Genomic DNA, 27,610 nt, shown 5'->3' with positions numbered 1-27,610 from the left:
TTTGTGAATATATGTTACTATTCTTTTTATACTGAGAGGACGCAGCATACAAGCATTTGATTGCACTGTCAACCCTGTGTATGCTGTATATGACAAATAAACACATTTGACTTGTGTTCAGATGCTCTTCTGCACTCCTGTTGTACTGACTGTTCTGTCTGTTATCTTGAACCAGTCTGTCGGTTGACCTCTGACCTCTGACATTAACAAGCTGTTTTCTCTGTAAACTCCACAGACTGTAGTGTGAAAATCTAGGAGGTTCAGCTGATTCTGAGATGCTGAACCAACAGCCAGACCAAAACACTAAACCTCTCCACCCCGTCTGCTGCTTTATATATCGAGTTGCTGCCACATGATTGGCTGTTTGGAGAAGGTGTACCTAATAAAGAGGCCGGTGGATGTGAATTAATTTGTAGCCCGTAATCTGAACACAACATCACTCTGTTAAATAAGAGCAGTGGACGGGACAGACGGGACAGACGGGACAGACGGGACGCAGCTCAGCTTCCCTCACACTCACTTCTTCCTCTAAAGCAGCAGTCAGACCACAGGACACAAACTCTCCACTGAAACCAGTATGAATGAACTGGTTTTACACAGGATGGAACGCACCACATCTTCAGAAGTTTGAGTACAGAGTATATCCGCCTCATTTTCTGAGTATAATCAGGAAAATATATCCAGTGTATACAGAATACAGTCATCAGCAGGAGCTTCGTCCTCTCTGCCATCACAGCTCTCAAACTGACGCTTTAATATCACATGCTGCTTGTTTCTGTGCATCTGTGGTGCCAATATGGGAACATGTCCGTCTGCGGTGAACTGTCACTTCTGTGTTTCCATGTACAGGCTGTGAGGACAAATTTAATCTTGGAGGATGATGAAGTATCTATCTATCTATCTATCTATCTATCTATCCATCTATGAGGTTGTGAAGGAGCAGGCGGAGTTGGTAAGAGCGGACTGAGTGTATACTGTATGTTTCTAATAAGAGCACAGAGTGTCTAGAAGTGTTCATGGAGTTAAAGCTGCAGTAAGTAACTTTTATGGATTAACATTTTATTTATAAGTAATGAAAATAAATCGCCACATGTGGTGACCAAAGACAAGCAGGATAATCCGTTAGACTCTCAAACAGCGCTTCCTCTGCTATTCTTATTTTAAAGTGAAATGTGTGGAAACCCGTCCGACCAATGAGGAGAAGTCTGAGGCAGAAGGCGGGACTAGGTTAGATAGGTTTTATATTCCTCAGGTTTTCAGTGCTACTGTAGGTAAATGAAGACTTATCTACGCTGTTGGTTTTACTTACTGGTTTAATACAGAATTATGCGAAGCTAATGCTGTTTTTTTTAAGAGCCCTTCACTCACCATCTTCACTCCCAGTGTAACTGGAAAATACTTGCTGCTTGGCAAATCCTGAGACGCATATACATGTCCACATTTCACCAGAAGGGTCAGAGGTCAGAGGTCAGAGGCAGCCAGCAGCAGGAGGTTCAGCGTCTCGCTCAAGGGAACTCGGACCGATCGACACGCGGCCCGCTGCGGGGATCGAACCGGTGAGGTCCGGCCGCTCTGTACGCTCTGCTGCCTAACCGAGCGCAACACCGGACCGGACCGGACCGGACCGGTGAGTTCAGCTCAGGTCTGTACCTGCTGACTCAGGCTGGTTGAACCTGCAGAGAGAAAACTCACCTGGTCGGCCGGACAGCCACAACACAGCAGGAAACTCACTGACAACTAACAGCAAACGAGTTCTCGAAAAACACGTCTGTGAATTACTTGTTCGGCTCTTTAACCGAAAAACTAATACAATGAAAAATTATAAATGCACGAATATACATTATTGATCAAATGAACCCATCTACCTGTAGTAGTAACGACTGTGCATGTGTAACATTATCAAATGTATGTGAAATATTAGATTAATTAGTTCAAGTTAACAAAATGGTTGATTTTACCCAAATATCTTGGCTTCTTCTTTGAACATAACTTCCAATAAATGCAGGTTCTTACATCTGGTTCATTAAAGTGATGAATGAGATTCACAGCAGAGTATTTGATATCCAATTTATTGTTCCCAGTCAGACAAACACATATTTCCTGTGTATTACAGCTGAAGGTTTCTACATGGGAAGCTAAAACCACCAAAACACGACTGCAGTATTGCAACATAACTGGATGCTCTTCAGGTGGAATTTTGTTATTGTGAGTAAAGTAACTGCAGTTTTTCCACCAATGCAACTACTTAGCTATTATGAGAAATGAAAACAAGTAAAAACATAAAACAAGAACAATCTCATAAACGTTAAGACGGCTCTTAACTGGTCTCAGAAGCCTTGTTCATCTCCATCTCCCACTTCTCCAGAAAATCCTGCAGGTTCAGGTTGAAGGTGTCGATGCCTTTGGGCGACAGATGGACGCCGTCGGCCCGGTAAAGACCGGTGTTGGATCCGCACCGGATGTTGTCGTGGGTCAGCGCGGTGCCGCCCAGCTCCGCGATGATGTTGTGGATCCTGCGGTTCACCGTGGTTCGGACCAGGTCCACCTCGTGGTTGTCGGTCGAGTGCCGCCACACCCGGCGAGGCAGGATGTTGGACCACACCAGGAGGCATTGTGGGAAGATGCTCCTCATGGAGGTCAGGTCTTTCCTGACGGAGGCCAGCAGGTCGGTGGGGCTGTCGGTGCTCAGGTCGTTTCCGCCCAGGTGCATGATGAGAACGTCGGGGTTGGGCCACTTGATCTTCAGCTGGTGCAGCTGGGGCAGCAGCTGGGGCCAGGTCATGCCCTGCACCCCCTTCCACCACACCACCACCCTGCTGGGCTCCATGCCCAGCTGCATACCTACCTCCGGAGACTTGGCCCTGGACTCCGCCCAGTACACCAGGGAGTGACCGCAGATCCAAACGTTCTTCGGCTCGCTGCTGATTGGCTTGCCTAGAAAGTCAACAGAACGCATTAATAAGTCAGAAAACCTCGAGGGGATTCTTCTGCTTTAGTTGATCCCTAAATATCTCTTACCATGGTCCAGGAAACGATTTCATTGGACGAGGGCAACGCATCAGGCTTCTGAAACTTTGACTAAGTTTCTGTTCAGGCTAGCAGCACCAAAATAAAGACCGAGTCCTGTGTGAAATTTCCCTCTCAACATGGCTGCAGCTCTTCCTAAATGCCTTATTCCTTCTCACTTGTTAACTTAGTGAACACTTTTTTTTATTAACAGTCATCATCATCATACCATAAACTCTGCAGCATTCTCTGATCCGTTTACCTCAAAAAATTTAAATATTTGTTGAAGCTGTTTTTTTATTTTGGAATTTGAAGCATGAATCTAGCTATCTAGTTACTGTAATGAATCTTCTAAGATGTAATTGACTAAAATGATCACAGTAGGTAAGTTAATGAGTATTAAACCAGTCAAACATCCAGGTTTATGTTCTGACTCCTTTACTTTAGAGTTTGTATGTTGACAGTTAACTTTACAGAGCGGACATGGGGATAACAAGAAATACTATTCCATAATTAAAAAGAGCAAAAGATATCTTAAGTACTGCATAGAAAAATGTTCTTGGTAAACATGTCTATGCGAGTATTTACAAAAATTATATTCAACAGGTTTTCATTTTGACTTTAGAGATGAACTTGTAACTCAATACAGTTACCTGAAAACTCTCAGTCTGATTCAGTAACGCAGTGAAGGGATCAAGATGATCACCTACCTTGATCGTCAAGACAACAACATTCCACCTTAAAATGCAACACAACTATGTTTTTCAATCCAGGCCCTTCGAGAGAGTCACACTGACCAATACACTGACATCAAAACTATATTTCTGTTAAAACATTTTCAAATCAAAGTAGAGATTTGAGCCCTGAAATAAAATAAATAGCTTTAAGCGGTGTATTTATAACATCTCCCTAGCTAACAACTGTTGAGTTTATCTACAAACCTCATTTGTCAATACTGGCTGTACATAGACACAGTTCCAACATGACGGCAATACAAATGCCAACAGTAATAATAAAAAAAAAATCGTAATCCAATTTTTCAATTCATTAAAATTTCATAATAATAATCTTCTAGAGTCTTCTACTCTACCTTATTCTAACAAATTTCTTTTTGTCTAAACTGTAATTCATTCAGGGCCCAGTATGTAGTTTAGAGAAGGAAAATGGAATTAAATTTCAAATAAATAAAATTAACACTTGGCAGTGAGTTGTGACACTTTCTTTTGTAAAAATGTAATTTTGTCAAACATTAAGGGTGAAAAGTTTCCACCAGCCGCTGGCCACATACTGTGCCTGTCTTCTTCCACCAACCAGCATTAGGAAGCTTATTTTCCCATTCAGAAGATGAAATCAGCTGGTCGAAGTGTCTTCTGAATTCTGGAAACTACGAGCTGCTGGTCGATGGATGAAAACTCAGTTTTCTGCCCTGCTACAGTTTATCTACAGTTTATCTTGGCAATCATATACAGGGACATTTGGTCATTTCCATTTCTGTTCCCAGACTCCATACTGGACCTCAGCATTTCCACTTTCTGTCTGAACCAAACTGTACTAAACCAGTAGCCTGGTTATCCATCCACTACCGATACTAGAACAGCGATTACCTGGGCCGGCGTATTTGACTGCACAGATGAGGCTTGCTGTGTGAGAATGATCAATCTAATGCACTAAAGCAGTGAGAAGAGTGAAGGATGACCTACTTTCATTTGGGTGATTGAACTGCAGCTTGCAACAATATTGTGTTCACATCCTGACTAACTGCGTAAAAAACAGCCGTCAAAAAATTGTGTCGATTCAGAAACTGAGCAATCTCAAAAATGGACCCGAGCCGCCCTGGAATCTGACAATCACATATATTATATATCTATATGTGGGAAGATCATGGCAAAAAGATTACATGTATCTGTACCCTAGCTAAAAACCTATGATATCTATGAGTGTTGTAGTACTCGAGTCCTGGACTGAGACTCGAGTCCAACTCAAGTCCCAATTTTGATGACTCCTGACTCAACTCAGACTTGAATATTGATGACTCAGACTTGCGCACTGAGAACTTGGACTTGAACTTCGAGACTTGATTAACTTAGACATCGGCTCCACATCTTTTCAGGCCTGCATGTAGACAGAGGCTGAACATTTATCTGACAACACAAACACTGACAGGAGGAGGGAGCAGAGCGCTGAGCACACTGCCTGGGAGGGAGAACATCGCTAGTCAGTGACAGATGAAGGACAACCTCAAATTTAAACCGCCATCTGTCGAGGACGCACCCTGAAGTGTTTGAACTAGCTAGCTAACATCATGTTAGCTGACTAACGGTAGAGCTAACATTAAATATCCAGCAGATTAGGTCACAGATATCAGCTGGTGACTCAGACTCGAGTATTATGGATTTGAGACCCGACATGTACTTAACCTTGGTGACTCGGACTTGGGATTCAAAGTCCCTGGGGAACTTCATTAGGACTTGACCTAAAGGAGAGTCTGGAGCACTCGGATTCATTTCAGATACTTTATTAAAAGGTGCAAGACTTGACGCTACTGCGTCTTCATCCCAGTCAAACAGTATTGGCACAAATCCTCCAGGATCTGAAATTAATCTGAGTGCTCCAGACTCTCCTTTAGGTTAAGTCCTACTGAAGTTGCCCAGGGAATCTGAATCACTTGACTGTCCTACTCAGTGAGCACCAGGTTCTTGGTATAAATCGTCTGAAGCACATGAGATCCTCACCCATTAATTGAGGACTTGGGACTTGACTTGGACTCAAAGTTTGGCGACTCGACTACAACACTGTTGACCAGTGCCATCTACTATATGTAATGAAAACCCATCTTTAACTGATGGTGAAACATGTAACATGGAGCTATGCTGTTAAAATAAGCTAGAGGAACTATATATACACTAAGACTCAATCTAAGGGTTAGCAGTCCAACAGAGCAGATACGTACGCTCTGGGATATGATGTCACATCAGAGATATAATAAAAAGAGTTGTGAGCAACTACAGTTGCCAGTTTTAGTTAATCTAGTCCATCATCAGCATTATTGAAAAACTGATTTCTGACCATCAGTGACATCATACCCCAGGGCCTGGCATCAAGGGAAACAGCTCATCATGGCATGAACTCTCTTCTAGCAATACTAGCTTTTCCAGTGTATCGTAAAAATACTCTAGTACACATACTCCATACAATTACCTTGCTGGGAGACTGACTGGTTCTCATCTGAACAGATCAATTCAGCATGTAAAATACTAGCAATCTATCACTGCAAATTATCAAGTAGGCTTTACTTTGCGTGGTCAAAATTAGGAGTAGTCTTCTGGGTCTTCTGTTAAATCGTCCCTTTTCTTGGTAGCTGGAGAACACTGCTACACTTCACTCAGTTTACAACACAAACATGACAAAACAAAATGACTTACCCTGAACAAAGTTACTAAAACCTAGCTCAAAGACTCATCCAAGTGTATCTAAAGCAAAATAACCAATGCCTTGGATGTGTAACGGAAAATTCCTGTAAACATTCTAAAAAATAAAATATGTCTGTAAAACTTGACATACTAGCAATGAACATACCAAATTAACTCAGTAAATTCCTCCTGGCTAAAGAAGACAGCAAGTTGCACTAAACATAATTTATGCCAGGAGAAGACGATAACCTGGAATGGCTAAAATTAAACACTTACATGGCTTTCATGAACATGGCTTACATTTCAGCTCGATACAGATGGAGTCCACGAATAAAATCAAGAAAAAAATCACATACAGGTGTAGCACCTAGTTGCTTCTTTATAAAAGGTAAGCATTTTTGTTGTTTCTTTGGAATAAGGGTTAGAAACTGAGTTGTGTAAGAAATAATTAGAAAATTGAAATGATGTGACACCTTAACAACATACATGTATACAATTTACATAAATCAAGATCCTTTGGAGAAAACACTCCTACTATTCAGATATACCAGTTTCTGGGACTAATCTGTATTTACACTTGTTGCCCTCTTCTTAGTGGGTATGTAGTCCTGGACTAGCCCTTAACATTCTCTATCAACACTACAACCCTAGAATATTTACATCTAGGCCATCCTGACTAGACTAAGGCTACGATTATTTTAAGCCATGTCTGTGAAAGCCATTTTGACCTAGTCCTGCTTAAAGGGCTTATTTAGTCCTGGACTAGACTTAGTCCATGTGCAATCAGCCTTGAGCTGTACAAAGCACGATCTAAATATCTGAAGTATAGTGAACATGACAGACATTGACTGCTATCTAACTAGTCAACATGAGAGAGCTGCTAGCCAACCGTAAGTAGAAATGAGTAGTACAGACTTAGTACTACATACTTAGTGCTACGACTTAGTACTACAGACAGTAGTACAGACTGAGCCGTGAGTTGAGTTTGTCCTTTATCTTGGTCTTCATCACACAGTCTTGAGTCTTCTTTGAAACGGCGCTCTAGCTTTATTTAAAAAGCAGGATGTAGCAGGTTTGAGATGACATCTCTATCCTGGACAGTCATTCTGAAGGAACACTAGCTTAAAGCCAAAATTAATAATGGCATCAATGGCAGTTATAGCTAGCTGTAGCCTGTATACACTCAGTGACCTTTTTTTTTAAGTTACACCTAGCTAGTACCGGGTTGGACGCTGTTTTCTTGAAGATTTTTTGGTGGCACATTTGTGCTGCGAACATCTCGTTCCACCAGATCCCAAAGGTCTCTGTTGGGTTGAGATGTGGGGACTGTACAGGCCATTTGAGGAAACTTGCAAAGTCACTCTCATGTTCCTGAACTATCTTTATTCTGCTCGAAGTTTCCATTTGAAAAAGGCTAAACTGACAATGAAGGAATGTGGCTGGTCAGCAATGTTTAGGTTTGCTGTGGTGTTCAAACGATGCTCCATTGGTACTAAATGGTCTGATGCGATTCCAAGAAAACCTTCGCCACACCATCACACCACCAGCAGCAGCCTGTACTGTTGACACCAGGCAGGATGGATCCATGGATTCATGCTGTTCAAGCGAAATTGTGACCTTGCTATCAGCACATTGGAAAAGAAACCAGGATTCATTGGATCAGGCGACTTTTCCCACTCTTCAGTTGTCCAGTTTTGGTGATCATATGCCCGCTGTAGCTTCATCTTCTTGTTCTGAGCTGACAGAAATGGAAGCTGGCATGGTCTTCTGCTGTAGCCCATCAACTTCAGGGTTCAATGAGTTGTGGTTCTGAGATGCTCTTCTGCACATCGCTGTTGCACTGAGCTGGTATTTGCATACCTATTTGCATACCAGTTAGCTTTAACAAGTCTTGCCATTCTCCTTCCCTTAAGTCCCTTAAATCAGCTTCTAGCCTGCTTCTAACGAACAGTAACTGAACCTCGACTTCAGCAGGTGTACCTACTAAAGTGGCCACTGAGTGTAACTGTAACTAAGCTGAAAACTTAAAACACTTTTAAAATATCAGGCTGCCTAGATTGACTATTGCGAAACACTGACTCTTAACCTTACATTCTCAGTATATTGCTTTATGGGCTAAAGCGAGTCCCTTTTTAAGTAGATTATTAAACCAAAAAACTGCTTGTGAATGATCACTACATGAAAAGGAGTTTACTTAGTGGAGTCGGGTTTGCAGAAGTCTTCTTTTCTTGATAGTTGCGACGGACCACTGTGCTTGGTTAAGGCACAGTTTGTGGCTTTGTGGAGAAAACTGATCACTAACATTGCAATGCGTGTAAGGCCTAGCCTTAACCCTAGCCTGGTCGCCACTGCAGGGCCTAACTGAGTTAAATTAGACCTTACTAATCATTTGTATGTTTCCGTTTCAAAAAAATTTGAAAAATCACAACCCAGGAGGTCCTGCTGTGGAAACATGGCTAATGAACGATCTCTGAGCTGCTCTTTTCAGAGCCTGGATAACTGTCTGGGAGAGGGGAATCTAATTTAGCTGGCTAAAAGGACTTGTCTAGACAAAGAAAATTAAAACAAACTGATTATCTTTAGTCTTCAGCCTTTCAATATAATATAAAAACACATGCAACTTTAAAGTGTTAATGTTAAAATGAATTTATGTCTTTCAAGTACTAGCAGAAGTCTGTAGTTGCCAAGAACGTAACCCTACTCCGTACTAGTCTCGAACATTCCTATAATTCAAACCGTGCTCGTTGCTAGAGCATAGTGTCTGGCTAGATTAATCCAAAGTATGTTTAATACCTGGTGAGATCAGAGCGGTGTCCTTGTTTTTCTCTTGTTTCCTGCGGGCTTGCATCTCCTTAAACTGCTGCTCCCTCTTCTCCAAAATCCGCTGGCTATACTGTTCCAACTGCAACACACACACAGACAGACACACACACCTTGTGAAGGCTTCAATCTATGGAGCTGAAACATGATGGTCTACAGTGATTTTTAAGTTTTCCATGACATAAGGTTCTAATTAGATGACACTTTTCTTAACTTGTACTGTCTAGACCGCTTGGGAATGCATGCAGGTCAGAATACTAAAATATTTGGATGTCTGAAATAGTTAGAAATGCCAAGCAGAATTCTTCAAATACAAAATCAATGAATATGGCACTATCCACAGAGTATATAAACAGCATAAAACACTCAGGTATACTACACAGAGAAGAAAACTAACTTTTCTGTTCACTGGCCACAGGAGCTGGTTAGTCACCAAATTCACCAGCCACTTTTAGTGCAAATGGTTGATAAGTTAATCTACCAGACAAGTTACCAGACACATTTATCAATTGGTGGTAAATTTCCACCCTGAACCTACACTAATGTTTAAATCGAATTAAAACAAGTTGGGCCTTTACCTTTTCCTTCTGCTTGGCCTTGATATCATCATCTGTTTCTGCTGAGGTCTGTAGACTGGAGACTGATGGAGACTCTGTGGGTAAACTAAACTGGACCGATTTGACCGGTTTGGCTGGCGTCTGTCCAGCCAGAGATTTCACCGTCTCTATCACCTTCAGGCATCTAGCCACTGTCGTAGAGATGGCTGTGTGGTGGGGGCCTTCACTTGTAGGACTTGTCGTTACCGGCAGCAGCGGAACAACCTCGGGTGTTGGTGGTGTTGGCACTACCGGGGCGCTGGGTAAAGGCTGCAAAGGACTGGAAGAGCTAGGGGTTGGAGCCATTGAAGGCTGGCCTAAAAAGGGAAGGACTGTGCTAGTGGGCTGACTGGTGGGTGGAACAAAAGGAGGGTATCCAAGTGGCCGCCGTGGAGGGGGTCCAGGAGGAGGTCCTGGAGGAGGACCAAACCTCTGGATTGGTTGACCAGCCGCAAGAGGGGTGCCCATGTTGAGGGTTGTGGAGCTCTGTACTGAGGGATACTGGATAGTGCCTGCAGGAGGCCAGGCATATGGTAGGGCTGGATGGGAGGAGCCTGGCAGTTGCTGTTGGTATTGAGTGGAGGGAGGACTGGGAGGAGGTATGGGAGAGGGAGTGGTGGAAGGTGGGTGATCAGGTGCGCTCCCTATTGTCTTGGTAAGACTCTGCATCTGTTTTGCCTTCTTTAGTGCCTCCAACTCAAGTTGATCCAGGAAGCCTTCGTACTCTGAGACGACTTTATGTCTGCTGTGTGGCTCTAAGCTGGAAGACCTGGCAGGAGAGGGGGAATGGACATGTTCCAATTCAGCGGAACCAGTTCGACTCACTCGCCGCTCTTCCTCTTGAGATGAATGGTAAGTCTCTCTTTCTGTTGATGAAGACTTCTCCTGCATGGTGTAAAGTTTCTCCTGGGCTCTGCTGGCCAGTTTGGAGACATCTCCTGTGGCTAGCTTCAGGCCAATGGTCCGGAGAAGACTCTGGATCTTGTCGTAGGGTTCCGACTTGCTCTTACTTTCCTCACTTGTCCTCTCCATTGAGGACCTCTTGGGGCTCGATTTCTTATTTTCCTCTTCGAGGGGCATGCTGCTGCTGCTGGGCTGCTCTTGAGCCAATCCCACAATCCGTGAGAAGCCTCTGCCATCTTGGATGGCTCGCTCATGAGGCAAAAGGTCATCAGTGTCGGCAACGTCTTCTGATGGTGACGGCACATTCGGATCCACCCTTTTCTTAAGGATGTCAAGGAAACGGTTGAGAGGCGGTGTCTGACTTGGAGACGGCTGCCGTGGGATAGCTTGTACAGGAGGGTTGTTCGGTTTGGGGGAGGGGCTTCTAGGTGGAGGTTCTTTGGGAGAAGGAGGTCTGAAACGTGGCTGGCTAAACGTAGGTTGTTGTTGGGTAGATGAAACAGCAGCAAGGGAGGCAGTGGAAGAAGGTTGGGTTGTGGGAGGTTGTTGTGTGGCGGAGGCAGGGGCAGGAGCTTGGCTGGATTGAGGGGTAGGTGAGGAACCACGGGGTTCTGGAGACTGGCTCTGCTTGGAAGGATCATACGGGTGGTCATAGGGTTGGTCAGCGTATGGCTGGTCATAGTACTTGTCATCATAGGGCTCATCGTAGACATCGTAGCGATCAGTGTAAGGGCGGCTGGGATAGGCATGGCTAGCATAGGTGCGGTCACCGTAGAGGCGATCATCATAGGGACGGTCGCTGTAGGGACGATCACTATAGGGACGATCACCGTAGGGACGGTCGCCATAACGGTCACCGTACGGCCGATCGTGGTAAGAACTATCGTATGGCCTGTCATAACTGGATCTTTCAGGGTCATCATAGGGTTTAATGTGGTCGAGAGAAGGTGGATGGTAACGGTAATCAGAACTGTCTGATCGTTTCTTCAGAATGGAGCGGACCGGTTTGTATTCGGTAAGTGGGACCGCGATCCTGCCGTGGTCATAGTCAATGCAGGTCCTCTGTCCAGGGTCCAGGCCTCTGGGGTCCATGTCCACCAGAGACTTTTTGTAGGCGATCATCTCGTTCAGCTCCTCTAGCTCCCTCTTCTTCCTTGCCAGCTCATCGTCCATGACTACTCCTCCACGCCTGGGAGGAGGGCTCGCCTCCCTGCTCCTCTTGTGACTTTCTACCCGCTCCCTGCTGTTTTTGCTCCTCTTCCTGCTGGCTCTGTCCTTGCTCCTCTCCCTGCTCCTGCTCCTGCTGTGGCTCCTGCTGCGGCTCCGGCTGCGCTTGTGCGGCCTCTCTTGGCTTCGGCTACGCCTGTTCCTGCCGCCCTTACGGTCGCGGCTAGTGCTGCGTTTCCTGTTGATGTAACGGCCAAACTGGTCCCTGGGCGGACTCTTGCTCTTACTTCTACTCCTGCTCCTGTTCCTGTTCCTGCTCCTGCTCCTGCTCCTGCTCCTACTCCTGTTCTTGCTCCTGCTCCTGCTCCTACTCCTGCTCCTGCTCCGGCCATATCTACGCCGACCAGCGCTGTAATCCCTTCGGCCAGCGCTGGCCTTGCTGTCCTGTGCCCTCAGATTTTTCACCACCGCCTTCAGCTTGTCTGTCTCTGGTTTGTCCTTGCTGAAATGTGAAGAGTAAGAGACGTCACAGACTGGTTTTACTTTCTTAATTGGAATTACTTTGTTTCTTCTTAACGTTTTAACATTATCCTGTAAAACATGCCAATATATGAAATATCTGACACAATCCATTTTACTGAGTTAAATATTTTTAAATAGCATGGTGAAATATGTGAATATGTAAATAAGTTTACTTTCTGGAGAGAGAATTATTTTTATTGGTTCTTTAAATTTTGGGATTATTGTCATGTGTCATATTATGCTGCTGATGACTCCCCAAATTCCTCATAGTGATTAAGTATAAATCTTATTTCATGTTAAGGCCCTTGTCATGGCTTCTTATGTAGCCTGCCATGTTGGTCTGATTCTGTTGCAACAAAACATGAATAAATGAATTAACAACTCACTGCGTTTCCTCTGAACCTTTTGTGTCTGTTGTCAGCTTGATGGTCATCTACCGCAGGGGACAAAAATTTAAGGCAAAGTTAACATTAGCTCAATGTTGTGTTCAAATGTGTGTTCTCAGTAGTACATTAAAATATGCATTCTGAGGTCTGTTATAAGCTGCTCAGGTACATTATTCAACTTATAAGAGGCGACATCCAAAATCATTAAAGTCCAGCCGCAATGAACATGAATGAACGTAGAAAAATAGAATGAAAAAGGGTTTATTATTAATTCTTGCCCACATCTAAACATTATCAGATAAATATAAATGTCGTCGTCCTCACCTTTCCTTTGCTTGCCCCGACTCCCCCCAGTTTGCGGACAGGGAGGAAAACGCTCTCGGTGTAACGCTTTATCCTGATGGCCTGGTTCCCCCCCTCAGCTGTTTCATGCTGGGAGAAATGAAACACGATCCCTTGTTACCCAGAAAATACATTAAACTATTCTCTCTGACATGTAGCACAATTTCCATGAACAGTATTTCTCTGTGTACAAATGTTTAATATTTTGTTGAATAGCTGATTATAATGCCCCATGTGGTGTTGGAAGACTACATCTAGCACTAGAGACAATTGACATTGTCATGACAATAAAGGCTTTTTAAATGTCAAGCTTTTAGTCTCTTCTCTCCTTAATGGATTCAGAGCGCCTTGGACTTCGTCCATGCAGCGAACTTTAATCCCTAGAAATCCTATAAGGTGACGTCAGTCACCTGCCACAGCTCCGGACGGTCTGTGATGCTTTATACTAAAGGAAACCAAAGGGACAAGAGAGGAAAAGATCTAACATTGGTGAGTCCAGCTTTCTCTGCTGCTGTTTAGGAGACAGTTTTGTATTTCACTCCATAACGCCATGTACTTACCCAGCTTCAGAATTTCATTTGGGAAAAAAGGGCAAATCGAATGAAAGAATGAGATCGCGGGTATTTGCAGCCGAAATTAGGTTTCGGGGCTCAGTCTTCGCGATAGGGCGAGGAGCTCAGCGACTCGAGAGGATCTCCAAGAAGATCGACTGGGAGAAAACCCCGGGGTAGACCCAAGACATGCTGCTGGGACTACATCTCCCAGCATGCCTGGGAGCGCCTGGGGATCCCCCAGGAGGAGCCGGAGGAAGTCTGGGCTGCTCTGCTGCCATGTTGCCATGGCGACCCGGGTGAGATGCAAATTGGGCGAATGTACGGCATCTCAGTTAGTGGGGGACAGTGTTGGGGAAAGTTACTTTTGAAACTAGTTACTTTACTTCATTACTTTCCCTAAATAGTAACTAGTTACTTTACTAAGTTAGTATTTATTAAAAGTAACTTGTTAGAGTACTTAAAATCATGCCTTTAAAATACGTCTTCTGGTGATGTCATCACTCTTATTGTACAGAAATCATCACTAATCATCACGTCTGGGACACAGCCTGAAGTAACTAACTACTGTTTCTATTCAAATCTTAGGTATGACAGTGAAAGCTAAACTTAGTTAACAGTAATGTTCTTATCCTTCTCTTTGATCAGTTCAAAGTAATGTGAATATTTCCAAGTTCTGCAGTTTATTGATCTGAAAAAGCGAGTCGTAACCTCCAGTCTGCTTTAATAACATCATGTAGTGTACAATACCTTCATTTTTTTGTAATTTGCACTAACTAAACATTTAACCATTTGAAACAAAAATAAAAGTAGCGAAATGTAAGTTTGAGAAAGTAACTAATAATTGATTACATAAATTGAAAAACTAACGTGTTAAGTTACTCGTTACCACAGAAAAGTAATCTGATTACTGTAACACTATGTAAGGCGTTACGGATGGGAAGCTCTTCGCTGCTGCAGCCGCACTTTGTGATTTATGCAGCTGGATTATTATACAGCTTTCATTTTGTCATCACTACTTCACAGACAGTTCTCTGCACCAGCAGCCAAGCTCAGCGCTCACTGCTGGAACATTTTAAAAAACATTAGGAACAACTTTTGACTCCTTACTAATGGTTTCTGGAAATCTAGAAATCGAAGCTTCTTCTACTGAGGCACTCATTCTACGTCTGAGTATACGAGTCAGATAAACAACTATAATGTAATGTAATGTAAATGGGTGGAGGATGAGGAGGATGAGGAGGATGAGGAGGATGAGGAAAACTCACCGGGACGACGCTGAACTCCACCTTCTCATTCAGCTCCAGCTTCTTCTTCTCCATCACCTCTGATATGTTGAAGTAGAGCTGCGGGTTCTGGGTGCATTTAATGAGCCCCGAGTCGTCCGAGAACTCGATCACTATTCCCTGGAGGGGAAACACAACTTCACTCCACATCTACCTTTCATTTTCACTTTTGGGAAAGAATATTTTTGGTTGAACTGAACTGAACTGAACTGGATCGAATTGAATTATATATTTATTGAAGTATATCTAGAGGAACAATTAAATTCCTATAATAGGGACCCTTTAAAAATCAATGTAAACATGTTCCTTTATTCTTAGCATCTTAAATCTCTCTCATGAGGTGGCAGACTCAGACTAAATAATGAGGTAGAATAATAATTAAGGACGAGCGTTTTAAACGTCTTGTTCTTACGTGTCTGCGCTGCTCGGTCGACTCTTCGAACGAGTCGGGGAGAATTTCCACGTAAGTCGCCCGTTCCTCTCTGGTCTCCCGGCGGGTGGCGATGTTGAACCGCACCTTCAGTTCAGACAGACCAGAGCAGCGGCTTCAGGACGGAAACTAACATGACGAACCAACTGTTCGACACACAGAACTAACTTTCTCATCCGCTGCCACGGCAGCTGATTATTCAAAGAAAGGAGTGTGGAAGAAGAAAGAAAGACGGCTGGCTAACAACAAGGCAACACGACTCTTGGTATCTATTTTAACATTAATAATAATAATCGCCGCATCACAGATCGCGTGTGAACGGACGGAGCGTCACCTTGTCTCCGTCCATCATGGTGGCGGTGGTCAGCAGGTCGTCCGGACCGAAGGGAAGCTGTTTCTGTTGCCCGGCGACGGTCATCACCAGCCGGCCCGACTCGGCGCCCGGCCCGGCTCCGCCTCCGACCGCCTGATCCTCCCGCTTCACCTCCACCTTCGTCTCTTCTCCTCCCTCTCCATCTTTTTCTCCCTGTCCTCCTTTTGTTCCATCTTCCTCCTCCGTAATTTTGACCTGCAAGAACACAGATATTTCATGAGGCCGAGTCTCTTCAGGTCAGGATGAATCGCACTGAGCTTTTATCACCCAAAAACATCCAGTTCTGTCGTCTGCTTGGCAAAAAAAAAAATCGCAAAAACAGAAAAAATAGACATGACAATACATTCGTATAGTAGAAATTGTTTTTTTTCCTATCCCATAAATCACCTCTCGACCTCCCAAAGTTATCTTGAGACCCCATGGGGGGTCCCGACCCCCGGGTTGAGAAATCATTGGTCTACATCATGTTGAAAACCCACATTCATTCATTCTGAGGGAAAACCAGGAGAGAGAGAAGCCCTGCTGCAGTCTGGTCGGTCACATGCAGAGCCAACAGGTCCGGAAAGTAAGAATATAACAACGAATTCTGCAAAAATTCAGAATATAATTTAGAAGCTACTGCAGATTTGATGTGTTTCTGTACTGAGTCTGTGTGTCCAGATATACTGATTCAAGTGTTGTTGCTATTTATATGATATTATTTCATGAAACTTCAAATTTCATGTATTTTTTTAATTTAAAGGATGTGTGTTGGTGAAAAAGAGTCGATTAGAATACAAATACCTAAGATGGATCCTCAGCCCTGCACAGGCTGTCAGGATATCAAGTTAAGTCTTTGTTTATTATTCTTGTCAATGTTGTGAATGAACATCGCTGTGCTTTATGTTTACGTAATATATCGAGGAGAGAGAGAGAGAAGCAACTGCAAACTGTCTCGACCAGTTTCCAGTTGAACCAGCTGGTCTGAGTTCAGCTCTACTGTGAGACTTCGCTCCTCTACCTCCTCCGGCTCCTCCTTGACCTCCTTGACCTCCTTGACCTCCCGGCGCGTCCCGGAGACGGACTTGAGGACGGTTCCTTCGAAGCGCTCCTTGCTGATGTCGTCCGACGTCTCGGGGTCGGTCATCTTGAAGCCCAGCGGCGTCCACTGGACAGGAAGAGGAAAACTTTATTTATATAGAGACTTTAAAAACACAGACAGACAGACAGACAGAGAGACAGACAGACAGACAGAGAGAGACAGACAGACAGACAGACAGACAGAGAGACAGACAGAGAGAGACAGACAGACAGAGAGACAGACAGACAGACAGACAGACAGACAGACAGAGAGACAGACAGACAGACAGAGAGACAGACAGACAGACAGAGAGACAGACAGACAGACAGACAGAGAGACAGACAGTTTCTCACCTTGTTCTTGGCTGCTGCCAGCGCTGCCGCCGCCTCCTCCTTCTTCTTCTTCTCTGCTTCCTTCAGTCTCTCCTCCTCCTCTTCCCGTCTCTTCCTCTCCTCCTCCTCCCGTCTCTTCTTCTCCTCCAGTTTCCTCTTCTCTTCCTCTTCTCGTTTTTTCTGCTCCTCCAGGATTTTGTCCTCCACCGCTCTCAGCCTCCTCAGTCTGATCGCTCTGTTCTTCTCTTTCACCTGCAAAACAAACCCAGAAGAAGATGAGACAGAAAATGTAAACTCAGCAGGTTTCAAACGGAGCAGATTTGATGTCTCATATCCTCACTGTCCAGAGTTTTATTTAGTGTCTTTCTGTCCATTCAAAGCTGTGTGTGTGGTGTCATGAACCAGAAACACTCTCAATCCATTTCTCCACGTTCATTTTCCAGCATCTCTCTGAGCCTTACCAAGAACAGGCCGTTTCTGTCTCCGTGTCTTTAAGGCTCATTAATATTCACGACCCTCCGTTCCGATCGGCTAACCGTTTCGAGATGATCACCAAACACCCAGCAGGGAGCTGTCTGGGTGTTTGAGAGAGAGAGACAGAGAGAGAGAGAGAGAGACAGAGAGAGAGAGACAGAGAGAGAGACAGAGAGAGACAGAGAGAGAGACAGAGAGAGACAGAGAGAGAGAGAGACAGAGAGAGAGAGAGAGAGAGAGAGAGAGACAGAGAGAGAGAGAGAGAGAGAGAGAGAGAGAGAGAGAGAGAGAGAGAGAGAGAGACAGAGAGAGAGAGACAGAGAGAGAGAGAGAGAGAGAGAGAGAGAGAGAGAGAGACAGAGAGAGAGAGAGAGAGACGAGAGAGAGAGAGAGAGAGAGAGAGAGAGAGAGAGACAGAGACAGAGAGAGAGACAGAGAGAGAGACAGAGAGAGAGAGAGAGAGAGGACGTTCCAGCCGCCGAACTCACCACGGTCACGGTGAACTCCACCTCCTTGTCGACGTCGTCGGCGTTGAACTCGGTGTCGCTGAAGTTCTCTCCGATGTCGAAGGGAAGGTCGTCGTGTTCCTTCGACCGGACGACGCCCTCGCTGGCGCCGAGGCTGCTGATGACGCCCTGAAACACAACCGGTGACGACATCACAACCCGACACCCGCGGCGGCCGAGCGGCCAAACGTTTCCCCGAGTTGACTTTTCTTTCTGTGTTTTATTCTGAATGTGAACGAGCCGTCTCACCTTCTCCCTCTTCTCCTTGGTGTAGCTGAAGGTGAAGGGGATTTTGGGCTTGATGTTGGCGGCTCTCCTCTTCCTGGTCACCATGTCGACCAGCAGGTTGATCAACACGTGGTCGTTCTTCAGCAGCGTGACGCCGCAGTCCCGGTGGTCGAACGTCACGTTGGTCCTGATGGGGCCGATGTTGGCGTGGATCTGACCCGGGTAACCCTGCAGGTTCGGCTGGGGGCAGAGAGACGGGTCAGAGAGACGGGGCAGAGAGACGGGTCAGAGAGACGGGTCAGAGAGACGGGTCAGAGAGACGGGGCAGAGAGACGGGGCAGAGAGACGGGGCAGAGAGACGGGGCAGAGAGACGGGGCAGAGAGACGGGGCAGAGAGACGGGTCAGAGAGACGGGGCAGAGAGACGGGGCAGAGAGACGGGGCAGAGAGACGGGGCAGAGAGACGGGTCAGGTCATCTCTTAACATCACTTAACTCTTTATTAGAGAGATGAAAGTAGAGAGAGAAACAGACTGAAGAGAGAGAGAGATGACATGTCGGTTTAAAAAGGGAAAAAGAAAATGTTTCCTGGGAACCGACTGCTGCCTTTTCATGTTATCGACTTTTGTTAAAAACCGTTAAAATAACAGAAATAAAGTAACAAAAAAGAAAAAACGTAAACTGTCAGAGTGGGAAGTTTAAATGCTGGTTCACACAAGATGGCGAATGTTTGGTTTTTTGAAAATAAACTGAAGAAGAGAGCGAGTGTTCAGAGACAGAAAGCATCTGTTAGAGAGGGAACAGGAAGCAGCAGTGGAGCGACTTCCTGCAGAAACTCTCCTCATGCTGCCCAGGACGCCGGTCACATGGGTCACACCTCCGACCGCTGAACCACCAGGACCCCCCCCCCCCCCCCCCACCTCCATTTGAGAGAAATTTGGGAGGAAGGAGAAATGTTCACTAACAAGATTTAAACAAAGATTTGACAGAAATAAGCTTTTCATGGAAAATTAATGGGATATTTTAACTCATGAAACACGGGACCAAAACTTTACATGTTGCATTCATATTTTTGTTCAGTATATATATTTTTTGATTAATTATTATTATTATGCAATAGTTGAAAGAGAGGGAGAAACTGGTGTGTGTGTGTGTGGGGGGGGGGTTGACCTCTGAACCGGGCTGCCAGGGTGAGACGGTCATTATGTCAAAGGTCAAATGAACGAACCCTCGGCCTCACAGCTGATACTAGTTCTCATTTTCTCACTTTTAGCTTAATGCTGGTCGCCTACAGTACTGAACATGCTGTACACTACAGTGTCCAAAAAGAAAAGAATATGAACTCAATCCTCCGAATTTAAAATGAAGAGTTGAAGACGTTTCGCCTCTCGGATGAGAGGCGAAACGTCTTCAACTCCTCATTTTAAATTCGGAGGAGTCTGGTGGATCTTCTGCTGGATGACATCAGACCGGCGCTCACCGTGGGCTCGATGATGGGCTGGCTGACCACGCCCTCGTACAGCTCGGGGTCCAGCCTCAGGTTGGGCCCCAGGTCCGGTTTGGGGAGGCCGGCCTTGGCGGCGGCGGGGGGGCTGCCGGCGTGGGCGGGGGGGGAGGAGGTGCAGAGGGTGAGGAGGAGGGGCTCCTTCACCCGCCGGATCCGCACCGCCCGCTTCTCTCCTCGCACCTGGAACAACACGACACACACGGTGATGCTGATGAACTCCACACCGACAGACAGAAGACCAATCATCATCATCGTCATCATCATCATCATCATCGTCATCCAAGAAGATAAACTATAAAAGTTATAGAGATGAATTACAAATGCAACCTACAAAAAGTTGCAACCAGCTACCAGAGGTCGGGACTCGAGTCACATGACTTGGACTCGAGTCTCAGTTTGAACTGCTTGAGACTTGACTTGCTGCATGAAGAGAAGACTTGAGACTTGACTTGACTTGGGTTCTGGTGACTTGGGACTTGACTCTGACTTGTACTTTGATGACTTGAAAAGGTTTCTAAAGTCTTGACTTGAGATCTTGTGTTTGTGTAAATGACTTAGATTGAAAGTGATGAGATTTGTTCCAGCGGACGACTGAATTTAAATTCTGTTTTCTGAATTTGTATGGAATGATTGAATTTATTGAAGTTGAAACTGATTCTAGAAATCAAACTCATGATGCTCTTACCAAGTTTTTATCCTATTAAAACCATATTGCATTGAAAAGTCCTAGATATTTACTTTTCTTTAAGATATTAAATTGATACTGGACTCTTGATTTGTTCTGACTTGACTTGCTGTTCTACATTTAGACTTGAGACTTGACTTTAATGACTTGGACTTGACTTGGACTTGACTTGGTAATCTATATTTAGACTTGGGACTTGACTGACTCAAAGTTGACTTGGTCGAGAAAAGCCAGTCTGCAAAAATGTGTTTTAAAAAGTGATATTAATGATGAAAAGTTCTGTATTTCCAACATAAAAATGTATTTTCATTCTAATCTTTGTAATGATCTAAGATGATATAATGTGACTTTTTCTTTAATAAGAATATTTCCAAGTATTATTATTCCCCCGCAGTAAATATTCCCATGAATATTCCCACAATAACTTGTCAAGTGAAAGGGCAGAGTAAGCCCCGCCCCCTGCGCGGCGCCGGCCTCCTCACCGTGACGACGGTGAACTCCACGTCTTCGTCGACGTCGTCGGCGCTGAACTCCACGTCGCTCAGGTTCTCCTTCGCGTCGAACGGAAGTTCTCCGTGTTCCTCCGACTGGATGACGCCTTCGCCGTCCGCCAGGCTGCTGATGACGCCCTGCAGAGACACACACACACACACACACACACACACACACACACACACACACACACACACACACACACACACACACACACACACACACACACACACACCTCTTAATCTCGACCCCCTTGAAGGACAGATGATTATAATTTATTGATCACAGGAATAAGAGAAACCTGAGTGATGTTTCAAGTTAGATGTGACGGAATTTTGTGGAATCACTTTGGACTCTGAACTGAGATGGACATCTGTCTTTATTTTTGACTAAATGATGAATGAATTAATTGAAAAAAGAATCAATAATTGATAATGAAAATATTAGTTAGTTGCAGCTCTACCAGCCAGTCTGAACCTGACTGAATGTTCTGTTTCATTCTCTTAAAGCGTTCTGATCTAAAGGCTTGAAATGAGTTTCTTAGACAAATATAAACAGTGAAGTTGATCCTGTGTATGAATTTCTTTCCAAAGCCTTTGCCTTTCCATCAAGGACAGAATCTAAAACGTGAGATGTAGCAGTCCCTCACCGTCTCGCGGGTCTCCTTGGTGTGTTTGAAGGTCGCGGGGATCTTGGGCTTGATGTTGGTGGCTCTGCGCCTCTCGCTGACGATGTCGGTCAGCAGGTTGATGAGCACCTGGTCGTTCTTCAGCAGCGTCACGCCGCAGTCCTTCCTGTCGAACGTCAGGTTGGTCCTCAGCGCCCCGATGTTGGCGTGGACCTGACCGGGGTACTGACGCTCGCCGGGCTGCAACACCCCAAACACCGAGAGAGGTCAGAGGTCAGAGGTCAGAGGTCAGACAGCCTCGCTCCGACTTAAAATACTTCTTACAGGTTAATGCTTCAGTACATTTTTCTTTCGTTTTTTTACATTTTACAATTATTATTTCTACATTTTATAGACCAAGTGATTTACAGTGATTATGTAATTGAAAACATAACTGATAGATTACTGGATAATTAGAATAATGGTTAGTTGCAGCCATAGTGTTATATAAATAAATGTTATATAAATAAAGATGATGATGAGAGCTGACCTGCGGGTCCAGGATGGGCTGGCTCACCACCGCCTCGTAGATCTCAGTGTCCACGTTCTCCGTTCCTCCTGGAGCCACTTTGACGTCCGTCGCTATCTGGCTGTTCTGCTCAGAACACACACACACACACACACACACACACACACACACACACACACACACACACACACACACACACACACACACACACACACACACACACACACACACACACACACACACACACACACACACACACACACACACACACACACACACACCAGTTTCAGGCTTTTCTGCACCGCCATTCTCAAAATATAACACCAAGTCACACTTTCTGCAGTACGTTTTGGATTCCATGCCTTCATCAGGTCACACACACTACCAGTCAACAGTTTGGACACGTCACATTTTTCTTTATTTTTACTATTTTCCACATGTTAGAATAACAGTAAAGACTCAAAACTATGAAATAACACAAATGAAATTCTGCAGCGACCAAAAAAGTGTTAAACAAATCAAAACTATCTTATATTTTAGATTCTTTGCCTTGATGGAAAGAAATTCATACACAGGATCAACTTCACTATTTATATTTGACTAAGAAACTCATTTCAAGCCTTTAGATCAGAACGCTTTAAGAGAATGAAACAGAACATTCAGGTTCAGACTGACTGCTGGTGTTGATAATATTTTTCACTGTAAAAAGTCTGTTTGGTATTATCTTTTTACATGTAGCATGTTCCAGCACTAGAGGCCAGGATCTGTCTTCATGATCTAACTCTCTGGTTCCCAGCAGAACCGTTCTTGACACCAGCAACTGTTTTATGGACAGTGTTTCGCTCTTGGTGTCTTCTCTTCTGACAAAAGGTCAAAAGGAGGGTTCACACACACGGGAGCGCAGGTGCAGGAGTCCAGACCGGCTGAGGAACAGAAGACCGGAAACCCGACCGACCCGGCGTTCCCGACTCACCTTCTCCTTGCAGGCGGTGAAGTGAACTCTGACCCCGGGCGTCATCGCCTTCGGGTTTCCGAAAAACGCGTCGAAGCTGAAGCTGAACTTCTCCAGATCTTCTCTCTCCACGTAGCCGAAGGTCGGCTGGGAGGAAGACGGGAAACTCTGATTATCGTTTGTATTTCTGTTATTAAAGATCAGATGAAAGCTGCGGGGGAACAGGAAGAGAACAGGAAGAGAACAGGAAGAGAACAGGAAGAGAACAGGAAGAGAACAGGAAGAGAACAGGAAGAGAACAGGAAGAGAACAACACAGAACACCGAAGATACAACAGATAACATACAGCAGCTTCAAAGTGGAAAGTGTGCAGATGTGCATCTTTACTCTGTCTTTACTAACGGATGGTTGCAGTAAAGCACGCTGACACAGAGCAGAGTTATACAGGATCCATGAGAGATCACATCTGGACCGGCAGACCAGACAGCACTCAGACACAGAGCAGCGGAGGGTTCTTACCCCGATGAAGGAGATGATCCCGGTGGAGCGTCCCGGAGGAGGTCTGCAGGACACACACAGGTCAGGCTGCGTTCACAACCACACTGTTCACATGCGTTACTTTCTGCCTTCAGTTGTTTGGTTTGTCCAGGGGAGAACAACGACCTCTGACCTCTGACCTCTGACCTCTGCTGGCACCAAATAACGGCACCGAGAGTCTCAGTCCTCTAACAATATGAGTTTAATAAAGTTTTATACTGAAGCTGCTAACAGATTTCAACCCTACTAACCCTACAACTGCTAATACTACTACTACTACTACTACTACTGCTACTACTACTGCTACTACAACTGCTAATACTACTACTACTACTACTACTACTACTACTACTGCTACTACTACTGCTACTACAACTGCTAATACTACTACTACTACTACTACTACTACTACTACTAGTGCTACTACAACTGCTGCTACTACTATTACTAAGTACTGCTACTACTACTATTGTTACTGCTACTACAAGTAAAATATATATCCATGAATACTTGTGTGGAATCTGATCAAAGTGTCTGATCAGAATCAGTTCAGGTTCAGGTCTTCCCATAGACAACCAGTGTGTATTGATCAGTTCTACAGTAAATATGTAATCAATCAAACTGGATCATAATCAGACATCAGACTGATATTATCATCAGTTTCTGCAGCATCAGTGTGAACGTCAGGTTGTAAACCTGCTGCCACAGAGCGGACTTACTTATCAAAGGTTCGTTTTCCCAGCAGGCCGAGCGGTTTGACGGTCTTGGGGGGGTCCGGCGGCGGGGGGGCGGCGGCGGGCGGCGGCTGGGTGACGACCGGCGACTCGGGGGCTTTAGGAGCCGCAGGCTCGACCGGAGCGGGAGACGGCTCCTTCTCTGGAGCCGAAATCAACGCTTTTATCTGGAAGAAGAGACGAAGAAGAAAATCCATCTGAAACCGCCTCACATCCTGCAGACCCGGCCGCCCGCACGCTGCTTCAGGTTACATTTTAAGTTAAGTTTCAAGGTCGTTTTAATGCCAGTTAGAATTTAATATAACACCAGTTTTGTACTTGAAGGAAATGTGAAAATGAAAACAGCTGCAGATCCATCAGAGTTTCAGTCTGAGCAGAAGAAGACATTTTAAAATGTCTAAAACTGAATTCAGATTTCAAATGTTATATTTCACTTTACTCAAGAGCTTTTATGGTCTTGAGTTTCATAAAAATAATTTAAGACATTTTAAATAACACCCAGCACACTACAGTTTAGTGAGAAATGTCCCTGCAGTGCAGATGCATCATTTACTGTTCGATTTTTACTCTTCAGGCTTATTTGGGGATGAAACTCTATTTCATTGGATTTTTTTTTTTTCATTCTTTATTTATTCTTATTTATTCTCTCTGCTCATACACTTTACCTCTTTTTATTTGTTTTTTTATTGATCTTATCCTGTATTTCTTATCTCATGTCTTATACACCTTGTGTACAGCAGTGTGTGCCTTCATGTATGAAGTGTGTGTGGAAGTAAAGCTGCTTGACTTGAACCGGCACCAAAAGGTTTAAAACAGACCTGCAGTCACACAGGTAACAGTTTGCACTTTGTTTTCCCTCAGAGATAAAAAGGGATTTTTTCGGTCAGGATTGTCATTCAGACTCTTGTGACTGAAGCGTCGCTCACCCACTCCGGCTGCTCCGGCGGCGGGTTCACCATCACTTCCTCCACGTACGCTGCCGTCTGGACAGGAAGCAGGAAGCAGGAAGCAGGAAGCAGGAAGCAGGAAGCACCAGGTTCAGGGGAAGAAGAAGAAGAAGAAGAAGCAAAATGAGACATTTTTAATTCGCTAAAACTCAGTCACCTGACCAGCAGCTGACAGCTTCACCAACAGGAAACTCACTTCTCATCCATCGACTCCACAATCCAACTTCACTGTCACTGTTTTAGCAGCGAAACAACAAGCTACATGTTTAGAATATAACTCATTACATTTACTCCTGTTACTGTAATTGAGCAGCATTTTTGTGTACTTTTACTTTTTATTTTTTTTAAGTATTTCAAGTCAGTACTTCCCCTTCAGTCCATTTTAAATCCATCCATCACAGAACAGATTGTGTCTCTCCATCAGCAACAGAAACTGGATCAACAGAAACTGGATCAACAGAAACTGACAAACTGTGGATCCATTCACAGTGAGAAGAGGAATCTGACTTTACTTTGTTTCTGCACTTTATTTTCTCGTTTCTAATGTTTCCAGTGAAAAGAATCTAGTTTGAACTCTGACCTCTCTCCTGTTAGAACCACATGGAAAAGATCACAGCTAACAACGTTCTCTGTTCTAAAGAGGAACTCAGGAACTTTTACTCTGAGGACATTTTAAATCACACACTTTTTACTTTACTGAAGGAGATTTTTACACCAGAACTTTGACTTCTACTGCAGTAGGAAAGGTGTTTTTGTGACAGAACAAAGTTTTGGACAAACTGTCAGAGATCTGATCCTGAACCAGCTGCAGGAGAACCAGGAGTATTCTGCACACTGTGAGTGTTGGATGAAGCTGACGGAGCAAAGCGTTCACCTCTCCTGTCCAGCCGGGCGGCGGGTGGGTGGGAAACCCGTTGGCGTCCACCAGCGGCGGGTAGGCGGGGTAAGCCGGGGGGACGCAGCTTGGAGGCGGGACAGTTATGGGCATCGGTCCGTAGGCCGCGGGGTCCGGAGGAGGGGGAAACCCGACGGGAGGAGGCGGAGGCAGCGGCGGAGGTCCTGCGGGTTCGGGGCACCAGGGGTCCGGGCCGTCCGGACCCCAGCCGGGGTGTCCCCAGCCCGGGGGAGGGAGAGGCTCCCCGGGTCCCCAGCCCTCCGGAGGGGGACCCCAGTCCTCGGGAGGAGGTCCCCAATCCTCGGGATGAGGCCCCCAGTCCTCGGGGTGAGGTCCCCAGCCAGGCGGGTGATCTCTCGGTCCCCAGCCCGGAGGCGGAGGCCCCCTCGGTCCCCATCCTCTGGGAGGCGGAGGCCCCCACCCACCGGGCGGCGGCGGCCCCCAGCCTCCGGGAGGCGGAGGCCCCCATCCACCGGGCGGCGGAGGGCCCCAGCCTCCGGGCGGCGGAGGCCCCCAGCCCGGCGGACCCATGTCGAACGGAGGTCCGTCATCGCCCGGCGGGCCCATGGGCCGACCGGGCTTCTTCGGTCCGGTTCCTCGTCCCATGAAGTTAAAGCTCAAACAAACAGTTAGCAATAAATGCTAAAGTTCCTCTCCGTGTCGGCCTGGAACAAAGTAGCCAGCTAGCTAACCTAACTTAGCTAACGGCTAGCTGGCTGAAGACCAGCAGTCTGGCTCCAGGACTGACCATGCAGGACTCACCAGACTAGAGAGACATAAACTACACTGTCGGACTATAATAACATTAAAGTAACTCACAGACCTCACTATCAGTGGATTTCCAGGCTCTCTGCTAACTCTGTCTGCTGCAGAGACCAGCAAGAAGCTGCTGCAGGGTTGCCAGGTCTGTGTGACAAAACCAGCAAAACGGCCAATCAAAACCAGCCCAATACCAGAACTCAAAATATGCCTCTGCCAAACCATATACACTGCTTTTAAAGTCCAACAGCATTACTATCATTGCCAAATGTATTGTAATATCTACAAAATAACACCATAAATGTTTAGTGTGCCAGCATTAAAAGCAGTTTTCCCTAAACAGTTCTTTCACCTAGGTCCTAAAATGGCCTTGTGTAATTAGATACAGTATATTATCATAAATAAAATATAGCTCTGTGGTGTAGACCAGTGGTTCTCAACCTTTTTGTAGTCTTAGGGATCCCGTCTGATAAGATTTAGTTATTCCATAACTGTCTATACTGTAGATTGGCAGATTAACAGTGAAGAGTGTGAAACCTATGAACAGAATAGTCATTATTATACATTCTCTCATTG

General features: G+C 45.2%; 1 protein-coding gene across 1 annotated transcript; it reads right to left on the bottom strand.

Moving 5' to 3' along the window:
- Positions 1–2,053: 2,053 nt before the first annotated feature.
- LOC139932482 (uncharacterized) lies at positions 2,054–26,881 on the bottom strand. Its single transcript, XM_078288655.1, has 21 exons — positions 26,255–26,881; positions 25,360–25,416; positions 24,419–24,600; positions 23,682–23,724; positions 23,184–23,309; positions 22,232–22,336; positions 21,724–21,942; positions 21,065–21,211; positions 19,871–20,077; positions 18,414–18,632; positions 18,147–18,293; positions 17,206–17,436; positions 16,793–16,939; positions 15,754–15,987; positions 15,402–15,506; positions 14,972–15,109; positions 13,135–13,242; positions 12,811–12,857; positions 9,815–12,404; positions 9,210–9,318; positions 2,054–2,934 (listed from the first exon to the last, which is right to left on the bottom strand). Exons 1-21 carry the CDS (start codon positions 26,879–26,881, stop codon positions 2,318–2,320), a joined length of 6,405 nt encoding a protein of 2,134 aa, XP_078144781.1. The 3' UTR covers positions 2,054–2,317.
- Positions 26,882–27,610: the final 729 nt, after the last annotated feature.

This window comes from Centroberyx gerrardi, chromosome 15 (genome assembly GCF_048128805.1).
Source record: "Centroberyx gerrardi isolate f3 chromosome 15, fCenGer3.hap1.cur.20231027, whole genome shotgun sequence".
Taxonomy (NCBI): Eukaryota; Metazoa; Chordata; class Actinopteri; order Beryciformes; family Berycidae; genus Centroberyx; species Centroberyx gerrardi.
This window is presented reverse-complemented; position numbering and strand designations above follow the sequence as displayed.